The sequence below is a fragment of the Saccopteryx bilineata genome, chromosome 11, assembly GCF_036850765.1.
Source record: "Saccopteryx bilineata isolate mSacBil1 chromosome 11, mSacBil1_pri_phased_curated, whole genome shotgun sequence".
NCBI lineage: Eukaryota > Metazoa > Chordata > Mammalia > Chiroptera > Emballonuridae > Saccopteryx > Saccopteryx bilineata.
The window spans coordinates 14,182,972-14,208,400 of record NC_089500.1 but is presented as its reverse complement, the minus strand read 5'-3'; the positions used below and the strand labels follow the sequence as shown (position 1 = coordinate 14,208,400).

The 25,429-nt window shown below is 44.0% G+C and overlaps 2 protein-coding genes across 2 annotated transcripts; one reads left to right on the top strand and one right to left on the bottom strand.

Annotated features, from left to right (window-relative positions):
- Positions 1–1,132: 1,132 nt before the first annotated feature.
- NARS1 (asparaginyl-tRNA synthetase 1) lies at positions 1,133–19,989 on the bottom strand. Its single transcript, XM_066246761.1, has 15 exons — positions 19,842–19,989; positions 18,566–18,648; positions 15,333–15,398; positions 15,140–15,232; positions 14,965–15,054; positions 13,975–14,053; positions 12,723–12,793; positions 11,835–11,921; positions 9,111–9,332; positions 8,818–9,017; positions 8,306–8,441; positions 7,619–7,732; positions 4,665–4,796; positions 4,226–4,357; positions 1,133–2,299 (listed from the first exon to the last, which is right to left on the bottom strand). The coding sequence occupies exons 1-15, from the start codon at positions 19,882–19,884 to the stop codon at positions 2,168–2,170; spliced, it is 1,680 nt and encodes a 559-aa protein (XP_066102858.1). The 5' UTR covers positions 19,885–19,989; the 3' UTR covers positions 1,133–2,167.
- A 766-nt stretch (positions 19,990–20,755) lies between these two features.
- Positions 20,756–22,251, top strand: LOC136315558 (gamma-interferon-inducible-lysosomal thiol reductase-like). Its single transcript, XM_066247257.1, has 2 exons — positions 20,756–20,841; positions 21,532–22,251. The coding sequence occupies exons 1-2, from the start codon at positions 20,756–20,758 to the stop codon at positions 22,196–22,198; spliced, it is 753 nt and encodes a 250-aa protein (XP_066103354.1). The 3' UTR covers positions 22,199–22,251.
- Positions 22,252–25,429: the final 3,178 nt, after the last annotated feature.

The following is a 25,429-nucleotide window of genomic DNA, read 5'->3' as shown; positions in this document are numbered from 1 at the left end:
TTCAGCCTCTAACAGGAAGAACAGAGACCCAAGCAAACAGAAAAAGACCGACACAGAGAAGACTGGGATGATATGGTATGGCTGCAGAACACTGCAGAAGGTACGTTAAGACTTGTCACTTGAATTGCTACAGCATTAGCCTCCCATCTTTCTCTAACACTCGGAGCTGGCGTGCTACCCAGCACCAAAGATGGAGGTTTTGGTGCCAGCATCAACTTAAAGGGCCACATCAGGAACAGGTGTCTCGGAGGAGTTGAGAAATAACAGCCCAGTGAGGAGACTGCCACAAGATCATGGACGCGGAACCAGGTGTCTGTGTGCTGGGCACCTGGCAGGGACGGGTAGGGCTGTGACACCTGGGTCATGACAACCACGCAGTGAAGGGAACGCGAGCCCACCTGTGTGAGGTTTGCCACTCACTGGGCTCCGTTCCTTGGCCTGATGTAACCACGGCTTAACTCCCCTTCCCTATCTAATGCCACAGCTCTACCTCAGTATTTAGTTTTTAAATAACTTACACAATTAAAATTTAAGATAATTGAGTCTAACTACTTCACCTAAATTTTTAAAGATTTATTGATTTTTAGTAAGAGGGGAGAAAGGTGGAGGAGGAACAGGAAGCATTAACTCATAGTAGTTGCTTCTTATATGCACCTTGACCGGGCAAGCCCGGGATCGCAAACCGGCGACCTCAGCGTCCGAGGTTGACAGTACCCACTGTGCCAGTACAGGTCAGGCACGCCACCTAAATTCTGATCACATAAGTTGCCTACTTGAATCAAAACAGAACTTATTCACATCCTTGTATTTTTTACTTAATGATACAGGCCAAATACACCACAAACGACCCAGTTCCATCTGGCACCTCACTTCATTGCAAAATAGAATACAACGCAGTATGTCCAAAAATAACACAGAGAAGATTACAGATAGAGCTAGGACCCACATCTAATTTTTAAACTTCATTCCTTTTCATGACCACGTAATGTTAGTAATACCTGCTAAATTTAGTAATATCTAATTTCATATTATAAAATTATATACATCTCATGAAAAGTAAAAAGATCAAGATGCAAACACATGAACTCATGAGACAGAGATGTTCAGCTTTAAAAAACATTAAGCCAACAAAGAGTTTTTATGTGTATCCATTTATTGATTGCTGGGGATACAGCCTGTGAATACATGACATGCATTTTGGGGGAGACACTAACCAACTCTGAAACGAAGCCATTCAACAAGCCCGCTGAGAGCTGATGAGGTCACACGGGTGAGGCTGGAGGGCGCAGTGGGGAGGACCCAGTCACTTAAGAATTGTTACCAAGATTCTGGCTGCAAATTCTTTGGAACTTATTTATTATTTAGGAACTAGCAGGAAAGAGGAAAGATCAGTCTGCCTTTAGCTTAAATGAACGCTACAAAGGATGCTATGCACTGAAGTACTGGAAAAAACTTTTTGCCCTTCAATTCAGGTAATTCCGTTTTTACAAATTCCTCCAAGTCAATTCATATGCCTCAGCTATACAGACTTAGAAAAGATTAATAACTGATGCAAGAGACTATTCATTTGATTCCAGTATCTATTGTTAAATTATACTAATACTAGTAAATTTTATACCAGTGTCAACCTTCCCAAGATGTTTAACTGATTGATATAATAAAATGATATAAATTAAAGAATTTCAGTTATACTTAAAAGGACAGAAAGAACTGGAATGTCTTAGACCATAATTAAAAACTGTTGAATTACATATATATATATATATATGGCATATGTATATATAGATATATATGGTGCATATACATATAATTCTATATACATATGAATATATATATATATGGTATCTACGTTGCAAACATTATAACCTGTAATTAGATAAAATGCTGAAATGTATTCACAGCAGCAGGGTTACATGCCATGTATTTCTCCCAAATTGTGTAATGGATATCTTTTCTTAAAATGACAACATCAATGTCATTTTATGTCCCAGTGTTTTAGACTGCTTTTTGTGGCAGCAGGACTAGAAAACAAAGAGAAAACCAAACCAGCTACATCCTAAAGGAATAAAAAAAGGGAAGATCTTGGCTTTTTGTTCTTTGAGAGGCAGTCTGGCGCTCCATGTTCTCGTGCGATCCGCGTCCTGTCGTCGCGCTCTGGGAGGACTGGTTATGGCTTGCAGCGCTGGACGAAGCGAGGGTATAAGCATACATCTCGGATGTGATACCTGTTCAGGATCCAGGTTAAGAACCGTTCCAAGCCCAAGCCATATCCTCCATGAGGACAGGTGCCATATTTTCTCTGTTTGAAAAAATATAGCAAAATAGGCTTAGTTTAAAATTTTGTCTAAAATACCCATAGTTAAAATTTTCTACTGTGAAATGAGGTAATTTATTGCGGTTAAGAAGTCAACTCTTTTTTTTTTTTTTTTTTTTTTTTTTTTTTTACTTTATTCATTTTTAGAGAGGAGAGAGAGACAGAGAGGGAGAGAGAGACAGAGAGAGAGAAGGGGGGAGGAGCTGGAAGCATCAACTCCCATATGTGCCTTGACCAGGCAAGCCCAGGGTTTCGAACCGGCGACCTCAGCATTTCCAGGTCGACGCTTTATCCACTGCGCCACCACAGGCCAGGCAAGAAGTCAACTCTTTATGTGTGTGTGTGTGTGTGTGTGTGTGTGTGTGGCAGAAACAGAGAGAGTCAGAGAGAGGGACAGACAGACAGAAAGGGAGAGAGATGAGAGACATCAATTCTTCGTTGCAACACTTTAGTTGTTCATTGATTGATTTCTCATATGTGCCTTGCCTGGGAGGCTACAGTAGACGGAGCCAGCGACCTTGGGCTCAAGCTGGTGAGCCTTGCTCAAACCAGATGAGCCCATGCTCAAGCTGGCAACCTCGGGATCTCGAACCTGGGTCCTCCACATCCCAGTCCAATGCTCTATCCACTGCGCCACTGCCTGGTGAGGCTCAACTCTTAATCTATGTACCTTCATGGACATGCAAAGAAATAATTTGGTAGGAGCCTGACCTGTGGTGGCACAGTAGATAAAGCACTGACCTAAAACACAGGTTGCTGGTTTGAAACCCTAGGCTTGCCTAGTCAAGGCATGGATAAGAAACAACCACAAGTTTATGCTTCCTGCTATCCCTCCTTCTCTCTTTCTCCTCTCTCTAAAATCAATAAATAAAATATTTTTAAAAATTTTAAAAAGGCCTTGGCCAGTTGGCTCAGTGGATAGAGTGTTGGCCCGGCATGCAGACATCCTGGGTTTGATCCCCAGTCAGGGCACACATTAGAAGCAACCATCTTTTTCTCTTCTCCTTCCTCTCCCTCTTCTCTCTCTGCTCCCCTCTCATAGCCAGTGGCTCAATTGGTTCACACATTGGCCCCGGGTGCTGAGGATGGCTCCGTTGATTCAAACATTGGCCCAGATGGGGGCTGCCAGGTGGTTCCTGATTGGGGAGCATACGGAAGTCTCACTCTCTCTCCTCCTCTCATTTAAAAAATAAAATAAAAAGGAAGATTTGGGTATGAAAAATATGCCAGGGATTAAGTGCCACCTTGAAAAAAAGAGATTTCAAACTTTTAAACTAAGCCAATGTCCCTGTTTATAAGAGGAAAATGAAAGATAGCTCTAGATATTGGTCAGCTCTAGTGACACATTTTTAAAAATTCAAGGCCAGAAGTTAAATAAGTTTTCAAAAGAAGTTAACGTTATTAGCCAAAACCAAAACTAGCAATATTTATATGACACATTATTATAACCATGAAAGTGAATACTGTACAATTTTATGTGTGTGTGACAGAGACAGAGAGAAGAACAGATAGGGACAGACAGACAGGAAGGGAGAGAGATAAGAAGCATCAATTCTTTGTTGCGGCACCTTAGTTGTTCATTGATTGCTTTCTCATATGTGCCTTGACCGGGGGAGGTAGAGCTAAAGCAGACCAAGTGACCCCTTGCTCAAGCCAGCGACCTTGGGTTCAGGCTGGTGAGCCTTGCTCAAACCAGATGAGCCCGCAATCAAGCTGGTGACCTCGGGGTCTCGAACCTGGGTCCTCTGCATCCCAGTCTGACACTCTATCTACTGCACCACTGCCTGGTCAGGTGTGAATAGTTTTTTAAATGTCAAAGTCCCACCCTAAATTATTTTCTTTACAATTTTAATTTATGCAAAACTATTACAGTGAAAACACTTTAAAGAGCATTAAAAAATTTGTTTTTACCTGATCTGTGTACCAGTAATAGGGAGTGGGGTCAATTCCCTCCCTTTTGTAACCTGCCAGGATCTCTTCACTGTCCCAGATGCGCATGGAGCCTCCCACAATCTCACCCACATTGGGCATCAACACGTCAACCTTTGAACACAAGTAAATCAGATGCAGTTACAACCAGGCATTCAGTTGTGGCCCTGCTGATCACAATTAAGCCCCTAGAGCTAAAGGAGCACTATGATCATGCAAAATTAAAATATTCAAATTCTGTGATTAACCAAGGTCTATAAAACTCTATCAGAGGAGAGAAAAAGAAACTTCTTAAAATACTGTCATATATTATAGATTTATAATGAAATATTTTCCATGAGCTACGTGTCTCATTCCAGTGACAACAGTCCCCACCCCCTTAAAAAGCAAAAGGACTAATACTATTCGAAGCACAACTGACAGACTCGGTGAGGCGGGAATCCTCAGGACATCGCTGCATATAGAAGGACTTGATCTCTACAGGAAATCGACACAGCAAGATGGGTTCGTTAATGGTGTCCGTCATCAGTCTCTCCGGAGCTTCTGGGATATCCTGAGGTTAAACAAGACTTCATTAACATCTACCGCTCAAAATGCAGCCGGACAGAGCAGCTCTTTCCCCAGTAGCTGCCTCCATCTTACTAATGCAACACAGAAGAGAATGCGCCCCACTGGAACCCGTACACACGGCTGTAAGGGACAGTTTCCTTCAAAAAAAAATTTATTTAAAAACTCAGTTATTAAATGAACTATAAAAAGATGTCTCTTTCCACAATATAGCTTAAGTGCCATGCTGCTTGAGGAATGAAACCCACCCGAAAATAAGAAACAAAGCACCCAAGTCATTATCACTTTAACTAGATAGGCTCTGTTATCTTCCCAGTGGCCAGGGTTCTCTCTCTGAAGCAAACGTGGTCCACTGAGTCCCTCCCATAAGGCATCAGACAGTCAGTGAATACTCCAGAACAGCACTGATGGACACACAGTGCATGTTATTAATAACAACCACTTTAAACTCTCCCATTGTCTGCACTTCTTTCCTATTATAAGAAGTCTTATCTGCTTCAATGAGAGTAAGACCCCACCATAAGACAAACAACCAATGTCAAATTTTAAGTGTAAGCACACCTAGAATTAATCTGTTTCTCGCTTGAAACATCCTTCAGTAAACCACACATAAATTCTAGTGAAAACCGGCTGACCAGGTGGTGGCACAGTAGATAAGAGTGTTGGACTGACACGCAGAGGACACAGAAACCCTGAGATCACCAGCTTGATGCGGGCTCATCCGGCTTGAGCGCAGGCTTACCAGCTAAGTGTGGAGTTGCCAGCTTGAACATGGGATCAAAGACATGACCCCAAGGTCGCTGGCTTGAATAAGGGGGCACTGGCACAGCTGGAGCCCCCTTGTCACAGCACACATGAGAAAGCAATCAATGAACAACTAAAGTGCCACAACTATGAGTTGATGCTTCTCATCTCTCTCCCTTCCTGTCTGTTCCTATCTCTCTCTCTAAAAAAAAAAAAAAAAAATCCGTTCTAGTGAAAACTGGAAACTCTCATCCCAGTAAAAACTGATGAGTGAACCGGGCAAGACTCACTGATTTGTCTGCAGCAGGAACTGAAATGGAGCTTAGCAGTCCCCTGGCCCAGATGTTTCCAAGCTCTGACCCCTTGAGCCCTATGCCCTCTAAAGCGCAGAGGGGATATGGCAGTGAATGGGAAAGCTCTGGTCGCTCAGCCTTTATCTGCTTTACATTCTAGAGTTCTGCATAAGATTTAAGTGGGGGGCCTGACCTGTGGTGGCGTAGTGGATAAAGTGTTGACCTGGAAATGCTGAGGTCACCGGTTCGAAACCCTGGGCTTGCCTGGTCAAGGCACATATGGGAGTTGATGCTTCCTGCTCCCCCCACTTCTCTCTCTCTGTTTCTCTCTCTCTCCTTTCTAAAATGAATAAATAAAATTTAAAAAATAAAAAAGTTTTTCATGTTAAAAAAAAAAAAAAAAGATTTAAGTGGGGGAAAGAAGGGTCTTATTGCATATTCCAAAAAGTCTAAAGACTGTTTATCTCCTCATATGTATAGGTATAGAGTAAGGGCTGACATGTTCCAAGGGTTTCCTGTGCCAGGGCCCCGGTTAGGCATTTTGTTCAGTGAGTCCTCACATCTTTGCAAAGTGGATCTCATACCCAAGGCAGAAATAAGAACCAGGGAGCAGGGTCACTGGGCCTTCAGTTACACAGAAGTAAGGATGGAAGTCTGAGCTAAACCCACCCAAGAGGCCTTCTTATTCAAAGCTGGTGCTCTATCCACTCAATCACATCACTTTGCTAAATATTGGGTAATAACATTTCTCAAATTTTAGATTCAAAATTCTATTATACATCATCAACTGAATTCATGAAACAATAACAGTAATTTATATAGGTCAAGTCTATTGTTTGTCCTCTGTAAATTCCTTCTAAAAACAAAACAAGACTCTAGTTAGCAGTAGTTACATTTCGTCGGTAGGCAGCTGGGTTTGCAAATACTATGTAAGGAATGGTTAAGCCTTTGAGTAGTACAAACGTTCATGTACGTCCTCATGCCTCCTGATCATCCAGAGTACGATTTACTTTAAAAATGTGTAAGGCAACATTAAAAAAAGGCAAACCACAAACTGGTTATCAAACAAACATGATTTTAAGTTAATAAAACTGTAATTGGAACTAATTTCATTTCTTGAAAAAAAAACTCACTCCCGGAGTCAGCGAGCATGAAAAAACTCACTGCTGGCACTGGAAGAGGGCTTAGAGGAGAGTGAGCAATCTATACCCCCAATTCATGCAGGAGGGTGGCCCAGGCAAACAGATGCACGCTCAGTTTATCTGGGGTACTTCTCGGTATTGCACCTTAACCAGTGGCTATTTTCTTCTTCGAATCCTCCAGACAAAGGAGTTTGACTCATTGTTTTGGGGGGAGGAATCCTTTTTGAAAGAGCCAGATATTTTCTCCAGACAAACAAATATACACACACACACCCCAACATTTTACATGTGATGTCACAGTTCACAACTTTCTGAAACCTCCTGCCAGCCTAGAGAATCACACCAGAGATCATGCCTGATCACGGAAGAAGAGAAAACAGGCAAATGAGTGTGAAAGCTAAAAATGTGCTAACACTTATTGAACACTACAGAAAGGCACGGGTCTAAGGCTTACCCTACAGCTGTAAGTCAGTGACTGAATCCTCAGCCAACCCCACGGAGAAGGTTCAGTCTCCATTTATTTGAGGGCAAGCAGACGCCTCCTGCATCACGGGTTTAACTAAGCAGAAGTAGCAATCCACTTAAACACAATGCCGCCTTTCAAACAATGATTAGAAAGGAAATCAAACCTCTCCAAATTCATAGAAAGTTCCATCTTCTTTCTTTATATTGTGTTCTTTTAGCCACACAATAGCATCTGAATAGTTCATCCGTCTGAAAGGCCGTTTGGGGGGCTTGAAGTTCTACAGTGGAAGGAAAAATACAGTGTACAGAAAGAAACCGTCAACGCTAAAACTTCCATTTTAAGAATAATTACTGAGTATTACTGCAAAGTATTATTTCACAATAAAAATCAATGAGGACATTTCTAAAGTGAAAAACATGAACTTCCTGCTACCTAAGTTAAACTATTATAAAATTATAGGCAATGATGATATTTCTTTTTTTAATGCATGAGTATGAAAATACTTTATTTTTAAATGCTTTCACTTTTAAAGTACTCCCCTGAAAGGAATGGCCAAAGTATTAGATAAAGAGGTTTCAAGCTTTCTGTTTCAGACTCTGATTCGAGGGGAAGGTGAGGAGGCCTGACACACAGCCGGAAATCTTTGTGGCTCCATGCAAGGGACTAACTCCAGCAAACTCATTATTCTCTGAACCCACTGCTGTGAAATTATATTGTTGTTATTTTCAAAGGCTATTCTTCTTTTATTGAAATCCAAGTCACTGAGCACCAGCTATATTGCTTATTATGTAGCCCATTTAATCCAAAAACAGAATCATAATTTTGTATTTCCATAAAATGCTCGACCTACCGGGTTGAGCTCATACACTATGCTCGCTGCAGGCGATTTCAAGACTCTGTCCACCACATCACAGACCAAGTCCTCCAGCCGGTTCAAGAGGTCCTCAAAGGTCAGGAAAGGGCACTCTGCCTCCACGTGAGTGTATCTGAAGATGACGACACTGGCTCAGAAATGCTCATTAGTACTGAGCTGCTCTTGCACAAGGATTTTAATGGTCCAGAAAGGTAAACTTCCAGCCTTGCTAGCAACTGCCACTTTTCCCCTTTAAATAGTGCATTCTTGTTTATTCTTTAACACATTAAGGATCAAGGCAAAGTAAAAGGAAGGCCTTAGATAGCAATGGCCTAAGAGGCAAAGCTTCTCCCACGGTTTCAATTTCAATTAGCTTATGCAACTGTCCTTCCTATATCCTCTTAACCAACACATTTACATAGATACCCTTTGCCTACATATAAATGGCTTGCCTAAACATATTTTCTTTAAAATTATTTTTAAAATAAAAATTAAAAGACAATTCATACTCAGCCAAGTGCCTTCGTGTTCTGGATTGTTCCGCCCTATATGACTGTGCAATACAAAAAACATCTCCCAGCGCCGGAAGGCAGGTCTCCAGGTAGAGCTGAGAGGACTGGGTCAGAAATGCCTCTTCCCCAAAGTAGTCAAGCCTGAAGAGAGTAGCACCACCTTCTACCTGTGTCTGCACTAATGTTGGCGGAGTAACCTGTTCAAATGCAGAAAGGCCTATTGAGGGCACCTCCATTCATGCTTAAGAGTAACACGGTATCATTTGCAGAGATGCCGAATGCACGCTTACTTCACAGTACCCCCGATCAAAGAAGTGGTCTCTGAAGCACCGGGTGACCATGGAGCGTGCTTTCAGGATTCTGGACATGTTTTCTCCTCGGAGCATCATGTGTCTGTTGTTGAGCTGGACATCAACATCAGACTCCTCGTTGATCAAGTTGTCGGCCCCTCCCGCAGGGGCCAACCCGATCAGCTCCCAGAAGTCACAATTCAGCTCATGGCCCCCAGGAGCCTACATTTTTAAAAAGGGGGCGGGGGATGAAAGGGAAGGAAAACAAAACAAAAAATTTACAGTAGTAAAGATTTTAATTTACGTCAAAATACAATAGATTCAAATAATCAGTCTTTCTGACTTCACCTCTTGAGAAGCTGCCCAACACCCATAGCACGTCAGTTAGAATCTTATCTTGAGCACCACACACAGACATGCTAGTCATTCAAGGAGCCCAGGAATGACTGAAACAACCTTCCTGCTTGCCACTACCTGCCAAAGAGATAAGTATGTACAAAAGAAATGATATTTATATAAAAAGCCTTATTGGAACTGGGACTGGGACGACAACTGGAGTTTGTGGAACAAAAGCAAGTAAGTTTCACCACCCTCCTTGGACCCCTGCGACTGTCCAGATGTCTGTGGTCATCAATCATCTCCTGTCCTCAAACCCTGTTCCCGTGACATAAAAGACACCAGAAGTCTGTACTTTTTCAAGATGGGACGCTAGTCTGTCATCACCTCGGCTTGCCGGCTTTCCAAATAAAGTCTCTTTACGTACCTCAACTCTTTGTCACCCTACTGACGGGCTGCTGTGTGGCTAGCAGTTTGAGCTTCTGGGCTTTTAATGCATTACAAACATTTCTGGTAAGCAGATAATTCTAAGAACCTCATCTCTATTAGCCTACCCTTCTAACAGTCCCAATAATTCAATTTTATATTGATATATTTAATATTTTTTTATTTTATTTATTTTTTATTTTATTTATTCATTTTAGAGAAGAGAGAGAGAGAGAAAATGGGGAGGAGCAGGAAGCATCGACTCCCACATGTGCCTTGACTGGACAAGTGCAGGGTTTCGAACCGGCAACCTCAGCATTCCAGGTCGATGCTTTATCCACTGTACCACCACAGGTCAGGCCTCTTTCCTTGTTTAATTAAGTGAGAGAAGGGGAGGCAGACACAGACTCCCGCATGTACCCTGACTGGGACCACCCAGCAAACCCCCTACCAGATGATGCTCCGCATGGCTGAGCTGCTGCTCCGTTGTTTGGCAACCAAGCTATTTTAGCACCTGAGGTGAAGCCATGGAGCCATCCTCAGTGCCTGGGGCCAACTCTACTAGAGCCATTACCATGGCTGCAGGAGAAGGAGAAAGAGAGATGGGGGGGAGAGGTGCAGAAGCAAATGGTCACTTCCCCTGTGTGCCCTGACCGGGAAATCACACCTGGGACTTCCACACACTGGGCCAATGCTCTATTGCTGAGCCAACTGGCCAGAGCCATATTTAATATTTCTTTCAGAATAAATACACATACAAGTTTTTAAAAAATTAAAAAGTACCCTGGTCAGCTGGCTTAGTGGATAGAGCGTCATCCCAGCATGCCAATGTCGTAGTTCCATCCTGGGTCAGGGCACATACGAGAAAGAATCAGTGAGTACACAACTAAATGGAACTAAGTGGAACACTTAAGTTGATGCTTCTCTCTCTTTCCCTTCCCCTTTTTTCTCCCTTCCTCTTTCTCTCTCTCTCAATTCAATGAAAAATTTTTTATTTTAAATTAAAATGCAAACTTAAAAATAAAATAAACAATAAACCCACAACTTGGAGTAACTACTACTATTAACATTTTGGTATATCTTTCTAGCCTTTGCCAATAATTTAAAATAATATAGCATTCAGAGTGAAAAACTCCTTAATTGCAAAGATTTTACTAAAATATTGTTTCTCTTTGGACCATATGTATAGTAAAAATTCAAATTCTCCCTGATAATTCTATTAAAAGTAATTCATTTTAGGAGCCACATATCATAGCAAGTGACATCACAAAACCACTCCATTTTCCAATCACATTAACTGCAAGGAAAACCCAGAGAACTTAGATCAAATATTCATTCTCAATATAGGTTCTTTTATATGAACTCCAACTCTTTTATCAATATTTCTAGTCTATTGGGTAGAGTCGAGTAGTTGACTCTACCGGTGCCCTCTGGTGGCTGGTATGTCATGTTTGTTTGTTTTATTTCTCAGTCAACAAATACGACCACAGTGCTAGTTATTTGAGCATTAATTACCAGCAAGTAACTGTAACTGGTACAGGTTATGTGCCTGTTGGCTGAGAAATAAACATCTCTCTGAATATAAGAGTTACACTGAACTTTTTTAAAAGAAGTTTTTAAATTCTATTCAGAAATTTTCAGACATAGATTACTATTCTTTCCTGAAACTTCTTGAGTAGATTGTTTATATTTCCACCTAGCTGAAAAATTATTCACATACCCACAGCAAAGTAGCTATGTTATGGCCCATGAGGATTATTCAGGAATTCTATAAGGTTGGAAATCCCTGAATTTGTTGTATATTATGAGCTGTACAGTGGGATTTCACTGGAAAAGGAAAAGACATGCTAAATTTGGCAAGTGCATCATATTTGTGTATGTGTATACCAAATACCCAAAGTACAAATGAAGACACTACAAAACAAACCTCTATTCACCCAGCGAGAAACTCAGCCCACTCACCTGCTTGCCCTTTGGGGTAAGATTCAGCATTCCATATACAGCTACACTACTCTCAGTGGACAAGACGACTCCATTGTAACACTGACACTATAAAAAGATCAAGTTCAAACTTAGTTACTCATTTACATTAAAATACTCAAAAGTAAGAAGCAAAAGGAATTATTTACAAACAAGTTATCTGTTCCAAAACAATTAATGACCATCAATGTTTATATTAATAGCTGTTTTTATAAAAAGACTTCTCTCTATATATAAAAGTACATATATATGTAAATACATACATTATATACATAGGTATACATGACACTGGCTCATATCTCTTAAAAATATCTGAGAAGTTCATTTTCCTTTTCTTTGACATTCATACTGCTAAAATAACACAGAGCCCCTCTAAGCTATGATTATCAATACTTCCTAAAATCATTAGAAAAGGGATGGAGAAATTTATAAGGGACTAGGCTATCAACACCTGAACCCACAATTCATAAAAAAAATAAAATAAAAGCCCTAGCCCAGCTCAGTTGGTTAGGGTGTCCCCTATGCCAAGGTTGTGGGTTCAATCCTTGATCAGGACACATAAAAGAATCAACCAATGAGTGCATAAATAAATGGAACAAGTCAATGCCTCTCTCTTTCTCCTTTCTTCTCTAAAATCAATAAATTAAAAAAAATCTGATTAAACCTAACCTCCAGCTTAATACCTCAGGATGCAACTGACTGAATCCAGACTGAGAATTTTCACAGGCCAGTTTTTTTTTTACAACAAATAAATGTCCATAACAGTTTAAAATATGTATACATATCCTAAACCCCCCAAAACTTACAATAAAGGTACCTACTGGGAAAAAAAACCCAGATTTTCAGCCACAAATAAGAGAAAATGGTTACCAAATCGTCTGATAAGACACACTGAAGATACCCGGTACCGTCCCGCAACACCAGGAACATTAAATTCTTTCCTGAAAACGAGAGAGAGAAATTCAGCCAGACTATTCTCAAAGCATTTAAAAGTCCTTTCTCCTAATTCAATCTTTTTTTTTTTTTTTTTTTTCCATTTTTCTGAAGCTGGAAACAGGGAGAGACAGTCAGACAGACTCCCCCATGCGCCCGACCGGGATCCACCCGGCACGCCCACCAGGGGCGACGCTCTGCCCACCAGGGGGCGATGCTCTGCCCATCCTGGGCGTCGCCATATTGCGACCAGAGCCACTCTAGCGCCTGAGGCAGAGGCCACAGAGCCATCCCCAGCGCCCGGGCCATCTTTGCTCCAATGGAGCCTTGGCTGCGGGAGGGGAAGAGACAGAGAGGAAAGCGCGGCGGAGGGGTGGAGAAGCAAATGGGCGCTTCTCCTGTGTGCCCTGGCCAGGAATCGAACCCGGGTCCTCCGCACGCTCTAATTCAATCTTAAACCAAGGAAACTCCAAGGTTGGACACTGGAAGTTCAAGCCTCCCAGCTGGCCCCTTCCCCTGAAGTGTCCCTGGGTACAGCACTATGCAGTATTTGGGAAGCACTGTATCTTCTTCATTGTACTTCCAAATCCGATGTAATCCTCATGACGCAGATGATCGGGGCAAAGCAAGACAGTAAGCCACATGGATGAGGGATGATGACCATGAGCTGCTGAGCCCCCTTCAATGCTCACAGGACTGTGCACTCAGCGGGAAATGCAGAAATACCACCGTATAGAGAACCACTCTTTCCTACGTATGTCCCATTTCCTTTTACAAAGGATTTGATACCCACTTACAATTAAACACATGTAATAAAATAATAAAAAGAGAAACGGAAAGCAAAACTAGCAGGACCCAGGGAGAAGTAGAATGCAAATATATATACTAATTATGAAGGTCACCAAAACTGCCATGAAGTAAGTTTCAGATTTGGTGCTCCACTTTCTGCTTCCCATGAAATAATCAAGTTCAATTAGAAAATGTTTATTGGATACCTTCCGATCGCTGTGATTGTTCAGTTAAATAGCATTTAAATAACTTTTGAACTTTTAATAGTCGTATTACATAAGAATAAATTTAGGATACCCCAAAATCAAAATGCCTCCACGTAAATGGTTTTACATTCCTCTCCACCTGAGACCATGGACATTTAAAACCCAAGGAGAGGAGAGGGAGCCGTGCCACGTACCCTGCCTGCGCAGCCTGTGCACCCAGCCAAACACCTTCACTCTCTGGCCTCGGAATCCTTCTAATGTGTGAATCTTCACCTGTCAAATCAGAATAAAGAACATTTGACCAGCCGCACCATTTGCACGTCAACTTTTTCACTCACATTAGATGGATCCCAATAAAGTGTTAAAAAGTCACAAATGGTGCAAAGAGCATTTGAGATTTTGCTTCTCGGCATGTTGTCAGTTTGGCTCAAATAAACTCATAATTTGAGTCTTCTTCTTAGTGCAAAACCAACAATGAGAAACACACAGAATTCAGCTATTGCTCCAGAGAATCAACAGAAAATAAATTCAGAACACAACAACCCAAGTGCACACACAGCCCTCTCCCTAGCCTCACAGGCCCTCCGGACACTCTGGGAGGGACGTTCACAAAGGCTAGCTTTTTCTTTGGGAGATGAAGCAGAGAGGAGATGCTCAGTAGAGGGGATGGTGAATATAGCCATGAAAACAGCTCTACCCTCAGGAAACGGAAAATCAGACAATTCAGCAGCAATCAGAACTATCTGAAATCTAAGCATGCACACTCACAGTCCAGCATTGGTCTAGAAGAATAGGGACGGAATCCAACTTCATGAAATTCACAAAATTTGTATCTATTTAAAAATCATGAAAATCATGGATTTCCAGCTCTTCATTTTATGCCGAGGAAACGGGTACTTTGGGAGGTGAAATCACTTGAGCAACACCACCCTGCGCAGCCAGGCGGGACTCTAAGCCTGCCAGTTTTTAAAAGAGACAGAATCTGTTCGACACACATTTACTAACCTTTATAAGAAAATGAACCTCCAAAGAACCACCAGCCTCAAAACTCTAAAATATTATTTCTCTCTATCCCTTCTAGAAGGAAAGACAGACGGACAGTGCAAAGGAACAACCACGCAGCAGGCCCGTCAGACACAGAAGTAACAGTTGGGCGTGTTTGCAACATGACATGTCACACTCACACATCTGGGCTCTGGAAGACTTGGATCGTTTTTAATGGCGATCTTCTTTGCTTCTTCCAGGTTCTTTTCTCTTCTCAAATTGTCTTCTGCCTAATTTAATGACGAAGCAATCTGTTAACATGGTTTCTAGTGGACTAACTTTTCAGATGTTCACAGTTGCAAATTCATTGCTCACCTCTTTCTTTTCCCGGGATTCATTCTTCATTTGTTCCCGATGCCACATTTTCTTAATGTTCTTCATCTGGGATTTAGAAATAACATCCCACCGCTAGAGAGAAAACACAGATATTTAATTTTTCAAGACCTCTGTGTTGTTATGAAAACTTATTCAGAAAATAAAGTTCTGTCAAGTTGTTGGTTCACTGTACCTCATTTTCTTTTTGTGAATCTACGTAAATGGTAGGAAATGGTTCTTTTCCCACTGTCATCAAAGCCTTGGATGGGGAGAGAGAAAAAGATAATACCCTTAATATTATACAATATTTGAGATCAAAATAAAACCTTAATTATGAGGTAGCTTCAACCATCTAGACCATAAGCAAGAGCCAAGAAGAAAGCATAAAGACCCTAAGAGTTAAACTTCCATGTTGATAGAATGAATGACTGGTTGACCTCCCAAGAACTTTCTGCTTAGCCCTCTGATCCTTCTGCAATAATTGCACAGTTAGTTTCCCAGCACGAGCAGACTGGAAGCAACAGATTTTAAGGGAAGCAGAGACCACAGTGAGGTATGCTGACAACAGAGGACACAGTTAATAACAAAAGCCAATTGCAGATCACATCGAAATGGTTAATCCTAAGAAACAGGCAAGTCAATTCTGAAACTCTAACACCAAAATAATGGCTAAGAATACAAAGGGCTAAGTTTCATTTAATTTGAAAAATTACCATATGCAGAATCTCTCTTTCACTAATACTGGGACACATCAGATATTTCTGTGTCATTGAATATTTATAGTTTATACTTTTTTTTCTTGGTGGTGGTCGGGGGATAGACAGGAAGGGAGAGAGATGAGAAGCATCAATTCTTTGTTGTGGCACCTTAGCTGCTCATTGCTTTCTCATATGTGCCTCGACCTGGGGGCTCCAGCAGAGCCAGTGACCCCTTGCTCAAGCCAGTGACCCCAAGCTCAAGCTGGTGAGCTCATGCTCAAGCCAGATGAGCCCATGCTTAAGTCGGTGACCTTAGGGTTTCAAACCTGGGTCCTCAGCATCCCAGGCTGATGCTCTATCAACTGTGCCACCACCTGATCAGACTAGTTTATATTCTCTAAAAAAAAAAAAAAAAAAATAGTAGTTGCCCTGGCCAGATAGCTCCGTTGCTGAGAGCACTGGACCAAAGTGATGAGGCTGCCAGTTCAATCTCTGGTGAGGCACACATACAGGAATAGATTGATGTCCTCCTGTCTATCTCTCTACGCTCCCCTTTCTCTCTGGCTAAAATCTACAAATAAAATTTTTTTAATAAAAGTATTTAAAAAATTAAAAAATATACAGTTCAAAGTATGTAAAAGATAGATGTCTTATTAACTGCTTCAACTATTCCTTCAAATTTTCTCCCAAGTTATTAAGTCAACCAAGAAATGTAAGGAATATCCAATCTTAATATCTGAAGCTTATAAAAAAATGACCTTTTCTACAGGTTGTTTCCAAACCTAAAAAACAAGTTTCCTCTTTTTTTAACAGTAGTGCCAACTCAATGATTGGTACCCAGGAGAAAACCTAGATGTTTAAAAAATACCCCAAAATTCATTTAATGCCTGACCCACCACTGATCCCTCCTTTTATATCACTGAAATTGAAAGAGCCAACTATAATGCCCCAAATCAGAATGGTACATCTTTGCTAAAAGCGACAGTCTGCAAACATTCACCTAAACAGTGTTGCCAGTTTGGGGAGCCCAAGTCACTCCAACAACCCAGAAATGGAGAAAGAGTTCCCCCAAGAGTTAAAAAGTAAGATCTATGTATGATCTTACACAAAAGCATACCAAACTGGAAAAAGAAGACAATGTTCCCAGGACAGGAACCCTTGGTAATAACCTAAATAAATGTTATAACAGCTAACAAAAGCAGGGATTGGCCAGGCACAAGTACACAGAAAAAAGCGCCAGGGCAGAGCTTTTCCTAGCACTGCCCAAGGAGGGAGCTTTAACCATCTTCCTTACCTGGCTGGTGCAGACATTTCAGTTCAACAGGCAAAACTCACAGCAATTTTAGGAGGATGGCTTGAGCCACACCTTAACATGAGGCAATCGGTTATGCACTCATGTTCTGAGTCAATGCTCTCAAAAATCCCCTCTGATTTGTAGTTAGCTTTCTACATAAGTTTGCACAGAGACTATACCAAGCTCATTTGAGGATTCCAGGCCCTGAGAAGTAAGAATACTCTAATCAGTTAGCAACTGGCATCAAGCTCCATACTCAGAAGTTACTGAGTAGTGTTCTGAGAAATGGGCCCACCCTTGGTATGCTGATATAAAGTAGGTCTTTGAGTCTCAAGGCTTGGGATCACATCAGGTTCCAGCAGTAAATTCACCAAGAGACCTCCTAGGAGTCAGTTTGGAAGAAACATGGGCATGAGCTCAACGTACCTGAGGGAAACTGATTTTTGTTTTCTTTTGAGAGACAGAAACATTGATCTGCCAATCTTTGCACTCCAAAATGATGCTCCAACCAACAGAGCTTTTCGGCCAGGGTTTTATTTTTATTGATTTTTAGAGAGACAGAGAGAGAAGGGGGGGAGCATTCATCTGTTGTTGCTCGGCCATGCATTCTTTTGGTTGCTTCCCATGTGTGCCCTGACCAGAAATCCAAACCACAACCCTTGTCATTTCAGGATGATGCCCTTAACCGACTGAGCTAACTGGTCAGGCAGGGTGCTGATTTTTATTTCAACAAAAATTGAAAACACTGGCCATCCGAATCAATGGGGAGAAATATTCCAAGATGCAATGCCATAGAAGGAAGACACCTTTTTAATTTTATTTTTTATTTTCATTTTTTCCATTTTTCTGAAGCTGGAAACAGGGAGAGACAGTCACACAGACTCCCGCATGCGCCCGACCGGGATCCACCCGGCACACCCACCATGGGGTGATGCTCTGCCCACCAGGGGGCGATGCTCTGCCCCTCCTGGGCGTCGCCATGTTGCGAGCAGAGCCACTCTAGCGCCTGAGGCAGAGGCCACAGAGCCATCCCCAGCGCCCGGGCCATCTTTGCTCCAAAGGAGCCTTGGCTGCGGGAGGGGAAGAGAGAGACAGAGAGGAAGGCGCGGCGGAGGGGTGGAGAAGCAAATGGGCGCTTCTCCTGTGTGTCCTGGCCGGGAATCGAACCCGGGTCCTCCGCACGCTAGGCCGACGCTCTACCGCTGAGCCAACCGGCCAGGGCTGGAGGAAGGAAGACACCTTTTAAAAATGTTCCAGTGAGCTTAGACTGAGATCTAATATTCTTGAAGCTATATATCTGTACACAATCCTTACTTTCCCTTTTATGAAAACTCTGTTCAAAACCTAGTGCTTGAAATAAATTACTGACAAGTCACATAATGACTGCCATTGAGTCATTAATAACCCAGTCATTTTCATGAGAAGAGACACTACCTTTAGACCGGTTTTAAAAGGTTTCTCCTTGGTTCCATCACCAGTAGCATCACTTCCCTCTCGATCTGAGACGTATAGCTCTGCTGTTTTACAAAATGAGAATAAGTTACTTATTTGAACAATAATTACCAGTCATACTACAACTACTTTATCCATTCTTTACCTCTGTAAACAGAACAGCATCTGATTTACTGAAGTAAAAAGTGCCGTGGTCCAAAAAAATATATAAATTATTTTTCCATGCCTGTATTTCAGTGACATCCATCTCATAAAAAGGTTAGTTACAAATTTAGCTTTCTAAAATAATTTTTTCATTAATTGTTTTTTTTAGAGAGGAAAGGGGAGAGACAGAGAGAGAGAAATGTTGTTCTAGTTTATTTGTGCACTCACTGGTTGATTCTTGTATGCACCCTGACCCGGGATGGAATCAACCATATCCGCGGGTCAGAAGGACGCTCTAACCAATTGAGCTACCCGGCCACGGCCTGAAATAAATTTTGATCATTCAGTTTTGTGACACTGTGTCCATCTACTCGAGTTCCCAGTAACAAAGAAGGGCTTTGAAGTTGGCGAGAGCAGCCAGGCATCTTAGGATGTTGAGCCTTAAAAAAACCAAGAGTGACCCTAGGAAACTCACTTAACCTTTCTGAGCTTATTTCTTTGGCTACAAAATAAAGAAAACAATCCCTATCTTGAAGGGCTGCACTAAGGCCGAAATAAAATCACACATACGAATCTCACACCCCAGTGCCGGTGCACAGATGTCAAAGAAATACCAGTTCCCTCTGGTTTTTGAAAGGAAACCGAAGCTCTGAGGTGACACAAAATGCAGTTCTCACAAGGGGTGAGTCTGATATCAATCCAGGTTTCCCCATTTATCCTTTTCTCCTGCGCCGTGTGGTCAACTTGAAAATCTCAAAAATGAGGATGCGGGAAAGAGGAAGCCTACAGGCCTGACGACCACTTGGGAGAGTCACACAGATGGAAGCTGCCCTGACGTCCGACAGCGTCTGAGTCTCGACTGCAGCACCGGGTGCTCGCAGGGAGCAGGGCGGGAGCGGCCGCCGCCCCCGCTCCGGGCGCCCAGGGCTGCAGGGGAGTCTCGCGGACCCGGCCCCTCCTCCCAACCCCCTCCGATCCTTCACGTCTAAGAATGGAGGCGCCCGTCCTGAGCCAGGCCATCCGTCAGTGCCGGTAATCGTCCTGAACGAGGCCCCTGCCCCAGGCAGGGGCCCCGCGCCACTTCCACTGCCGGGCGTCCTCGGGCCTCACTCACCTAGTACCATCCCTGCAGTCCTCCCGGTCACTTCCAAGGACATCGTCTTCCAACACGCCACCGCCCTGTCACCGCAACGTGCACGGGAGGCCTCCTCTACGCCAACGTTGCATCATGTAATTTCGTGCGTAAGTCGCACCCGTGAGTCACGCTAGCGTCGCGGCGCCATTGGTTACGGGCGGTTAGGGGAGAAGGGCGAGCGTGGCTGCAGCCGCCATCTTTGGGTCGGGCAGAGGCAACTTCCGGTTGGGCCGGCGCCCCGCCTACCTCGCGTTGTGGGATCTCGGCAGCCGGACGCACGCGCTCCCTAGCCGCGGGATTCGCTCCGGCCCCAACCGCTCCTTCCGTCTCCACCTCCCTGTTTTTACTTTCTCTGCTGAATTGTACAACTCTGCCCCCAGCTGTGGGCTCCACGCCCTCTGGGAAAGCAGACCCGAAGTTTCGTTCCATAAGCCCCAGATGTTGGAATGTTTGTGGATTAGCGTCATGGTTACCAGAACCAGAACCCCTTTGGTTTTCCCTTGAGCTGGCCTGCCTGCAAGTTCTGCCCCCAAAGAAGTGCACGAGTAGGACTTCGCAGTATATAGAGAATATATAGTTGAATATTGAATGGGCCAATACGGAGGCGTTAGCTAAGGCTCAAAACCTTACTCCTGATGGCTATGGTTATAAATTAGGGTGAAATCGCCAGAAATCGTGAGTTAGGGGTTTGGGGTGAGGTTGGGAGCTAATTGGTCGGAGGTGAAGTAAAAGTGATAAATCGTTTCTTCAGGTCTTGAAGACAGCTCTGAGGTCCTTTCCAGCGTCCCTCTGTCCTGTCTTATGGGAGAGTAGCCAGCGGGCCGTTCACCTTGGGCTCAGGAGCTGAAACAACTTAGGTTACACTCCCGCCACTGTGCCTGTGCCCAGCTGAGATGGCCTGCTCCGCAATTCTGCTGTTCCTGGGAGTGCTGCTGCTGCTCCAGGCCCTCGCGGCAGCGCGACCGATCCTGCTGGACGGTCGCCACTATCCCGAGGCAGGGCAACCGATCGCCCTGGGCGGTCGCTACTACCGCAAGAAAGTGCGACCGATCGCCCTGGATGGTCGCCACTACCCCGAGACAGTGCAACCGATCGCCCTGGACGGTCGCCACTACCCCGAGACAGTGCAACCGATTGCCCTGGACGGTCGCCACTACCCCGAGACAACGCGACCGATCCCGCTGGACGGTCGCCACACCCCCAAGACAGTGCGACCGATCGCCCTGGACGGTCGCCACTACCCCGAGACAGTGCGACCGATCGCCCTGGACGGTCGCCACTACCCCGAGACAGTGCGACCGATCGCCCTGGACGGTCGCCACTACCCTGAGACAACGCGACCGATCCCGCTGGACGGTCGCCACACCCCCGAGACAGTGCGACCGATCGCCCTGGACGGTCGCCACTACCCCGAGACAGTGCGACCGATCGCCCTGAACGGTCGCCACTACCCCGAGACAACGCGACCGATCCCGCTGGACGGTCGCCACACCCCCAAAACAGTACAACCGATTGCCCTGGACGGTCGTCACTACCCCGAGACAGTGCGACCGATCGCCCTGGACGGTCGCCACTACCCCGAGACAGTGCGACCGATCACCCTGAACGGTCGCCACTCCCCCGAGACAACGCGACCGATCCCGCTGGACAGTCATCACACCCCCGAGGAGGTGGCCCCCTGCAAGGATAGTGAGCTGTGCCCACAGGGGCCCCTTGGGCCATCCCGCTCACCGCCTGTCAAAGTGGACGTCTACTATGAAGCGCTGTGCCCTAGCTGCCGGTCTTTCCTGGTCCGAGAGCTGTTCCCCTCGTGGCTGATGGTCCCAGAGATCCTCAACATTACACTGGTGCCTTATGGCAATGCCGAGGAACGTAATGTCAATGGCAAGTGGGAGTTCACGTGCCAGCATGGGGTGGAGGAGTGCAAGATTAACAAGGTGGAGGCCTGTCTGTTGCACCACCTGGAGAAGGACACGGCCTTCCTCTCCATCGTCTGCATAGATGAAATGGAGAACATCACCAAGAGTCTGACGATGTGCCTGCAGATGTATGCCCCGAAGGTGTCCCCAGACACCATCATGGAGTGCACAATGGGGGACCAAGGCCAACAGCTCTTGCACGTGAATGCCCAGCTTACAAATGCTCTGCAGCCACCCCACAAGTATGTGCCTTGGGTCGTCATCAATGGGAAACCTTTGGAAGATATGAGCCAGTTCCTATACATAGTGTGCCAGTTGTACCAGGGTGAAAAGCCAGATGTCTGCCCACTTGTGGACTCCTTGAAAGACATCTGCATCAAATTACAATCATTGCCCTCAGAGGAAGCTGGTGGATAATGAGCTTCCACCTGCCCTCATTACGCTGATCTCTGGCTTGTCATCCACATAACATACACATTCCATGAAGTCCAGACTCAAAGTTTTGTCCCAAGGTCAAGAATCTTGCCCTACTGAGAATGGTGCTATGTTGAAATTAGCTTAATAAACCATTCTATATGTTGACAACATTCCTGTATTTCTCCCACGTACCCACCCCAGCCTGTGACAACTGCAGTTATTCTGTTTCTGAGTTTTACTTTTTTAGATTCCACATATAAAATCATACAAAAACAAAAAAACAACAACAAAAAAAGATGTTATCTTTAGCCTGCTGGAGAGCTGAACCTGTAATCAGGTCCCCTCTACTGTCTTCTGCCTGAGGGGCTGCTGATAACCAGGGGAAAGGCTAGGTTTCTGAGGGATGTAGACAGAGGAGGGGGGAGGGAGAGTTTTTCTTTAAGACAAAGAAAAAAAATTATTTTTTATTTTTGTTAATGAGAGGGGCAGACAGATGGACAGACAGGAAGAAAGAGAAATCAGAAGCATCAACTTGTATTTGCAGCACATCAGTTATTCATTGATTGCTTCTCATATGTGCCTTGACCAGGGGGCTCCCACCAAGCCAGTGACTCCTTGCTCAAGCCAGCAAACTTGGGCTTCAAGCCAGCAACCTTTGGGCTGAAGCCAGTGACCATGGGATTGGGTTGATAATCCCACACTCAAGCCGGTGACCCCAAGCTCAAACTGGTGAGTCTGCACTCCAGCCACATGAGCCTGTGCTCAAACTGGTGACTTGGAGTTTCAAACCTGGGATTTCAGTGTCTTGGGTCAATGCTCTATCCATTGTACCACCACTGGGAAAGGTGGAAAACATTTTTCTTTTGAAAGAAAGTCTAAAAGTAACTTCATACACAAGTTCAGAGTCAAGATTATGAACTAAATATTTTTCTTCAATAATATTGCACCTAATTTCATGGATTTTCTATTTTCCTCTTTGCTGAATGTTTTTTTGTTTTTGCTTGCCCATATATTAATTACCTATTACTGCAAAGCAAATTATCCCAACCCTTAGAAGCTTAAAACAACAAACATTGCCCTGGCCTGTGTCTCAGTGGATAAAGCATCCATTGGGCACACCAGAGGTCCCTAGTTTGATCCTCAGTCAGGGCGTGTAGAAGAAACATGAGTACACAACTAAATGCAACAATTAAGTGAAACAATGAGTTGATGCTTCTCTCTCTCTCTCTCTCTCTTTCTCTCTTTCTCTCATTTCAATGAGACAATTAAAAAAACAAAACATTACCTTTCACAGTTTCTTTTTTTTTTTTAAAGACTTTATTCAATTTTCAGAGAGGAGAGAGAGGGAAAGAGGGAGAGAGAAAGAAGGGAGAGGAGCAGGAAGCATCAACTCCCATATGTGCCTTTACCAGGTAAGGCTGGGGTTTCGAACCGGCAACCTCAGTGTTCCGAGTCTATGCTTTATCCTACTGCGCCACCACAGGTCAGACCCTTTCACAGTTTCTTAGAGTCAGGAATTTGGGAGTAGCTTAGCAACTCAGGGTCATTCAAAAGGCTGCAATCAAGGGGTCAGCTAGTGTTGCAGTCATTGAAACTTAAGATTCTTAAGTCTTACCTGGTATAGATCCTTTCCCATGCTCACTCAAGTGGGTGTTGACAGGATTCAGTTCCTTATGGGCTGTTAGCCAGAGGTCCCCCTCAATTCCTTGCTATGTGGGACTCTCCATAGGGTAGCTTGCATCATCAGGGCAAGTAAGACACAAGAGGAAGTGCAATCAAGAGGGAAGTTAGTCTTCTGTAGCCAACTCTTAGAAGTTATGTCCCAACACTTAACCATGTTCTGTTTATTAAAATTGAGTCACTCATTCTGCCAACACTCCAATAAAGGGTTTTAAACTAGGGCATGCATATTAGGAGGTAGAGGTCATGGGGCCACCTTAACTACTTACCACAGCAGTCTAATAGTGAAAAGGCATTTCATAATTTCTGTTATATTCTACTGGTCACAAAGACCAACCCCAGTGCAACATGGTAAGGACTACACAGGGGGTGAATACCAGGAAGCTCAGTGGGAACCATCTTAGGGGCTGACTACCATAGCCCATCAAGAAGAATTTCTTCATCCTGCTCTGAGCCCCTAGAGGCTGGCTTCCATGGACTATATTAGCAGCCTCTCTGGCTCTGGTCAGATGCAGCCAGCCAATGAGAAGCACTGGAGGAAGAGCAGAGGGCGATGGTGAGGTTGGGTACTTACTCCTCCAGTTCCCTCAGGGGAGGCTGCTGCTGCATCCGCAGCTGAAGGCCACAGCTCCCATTAGGTAGAATTAAAAGACTGGCATCCAAACAGCCCTTCATGAATTTAGTTTTACCTGATCCATAAAATTGGATATATTGTCCCATGTAAATGTCAGTTAGTAGGCATTCAGTATGGAGTAGGTCTCTTTAATCTGTGGTCATTGGTCCCCCCTCCACCAGTGCTTGCTCAAAGAAACACATACAAAGTGGCTATAGTAATGGGGTGGAGGCGACACATAGATCTGACCCTCGGGCTGCCCTTCGTCCAGGCTGACCTGGCGGACTATTGCCACTGCAGAGTACCCAACCTGCCACAGCAGTAGCCAACCTTGAGAACCTGGTAGGACACCAGTCTTTGGGGAAACCAGCTGGCCACCTGATGACAGGTGGATTACATTAGACCCCTGGAGGATGAGGCAAAATGTGTCTCTCAAGTACAGTCATAGTCCACATGAAAATGTACCCTTCTTGGCTGCAGCACCAACATCTTGGAACTTATAGAATGCTGTGTCCATCTCCATTGTATATAAACCCTTCTCTAACCAGGGGACACACTTCCAGTGAGGGAAGTGTGACGATGGGCTCATAATTGTGGCATTCACTGCACTAACCATGGGCTTTGTGTTAAGTTAGATTATTGTTCAAAATACACATGCTCTCCTTTCTTACATGGGAGAAATAGACTTCCTTGCTTCACTTAAGTTGGGTTTAACCACATGGATTTTCTTTGACTTTAGAATATGTGATACAACCAAAAGTTTCAACTGTGCTTGGACAGTTAAGCTTATTTTCTTGCTTCTGCTATCATCATGAGAAGAACATGGTCCAATTGGCCCACAGGTCCAAAGAAAGTGAGAATCTGCAGCTTTGAACCAAGCCCAGCTGAACTCAACCCTGATCATCCGACCCCTAGATGCATGAGTGAGAACAAATGAT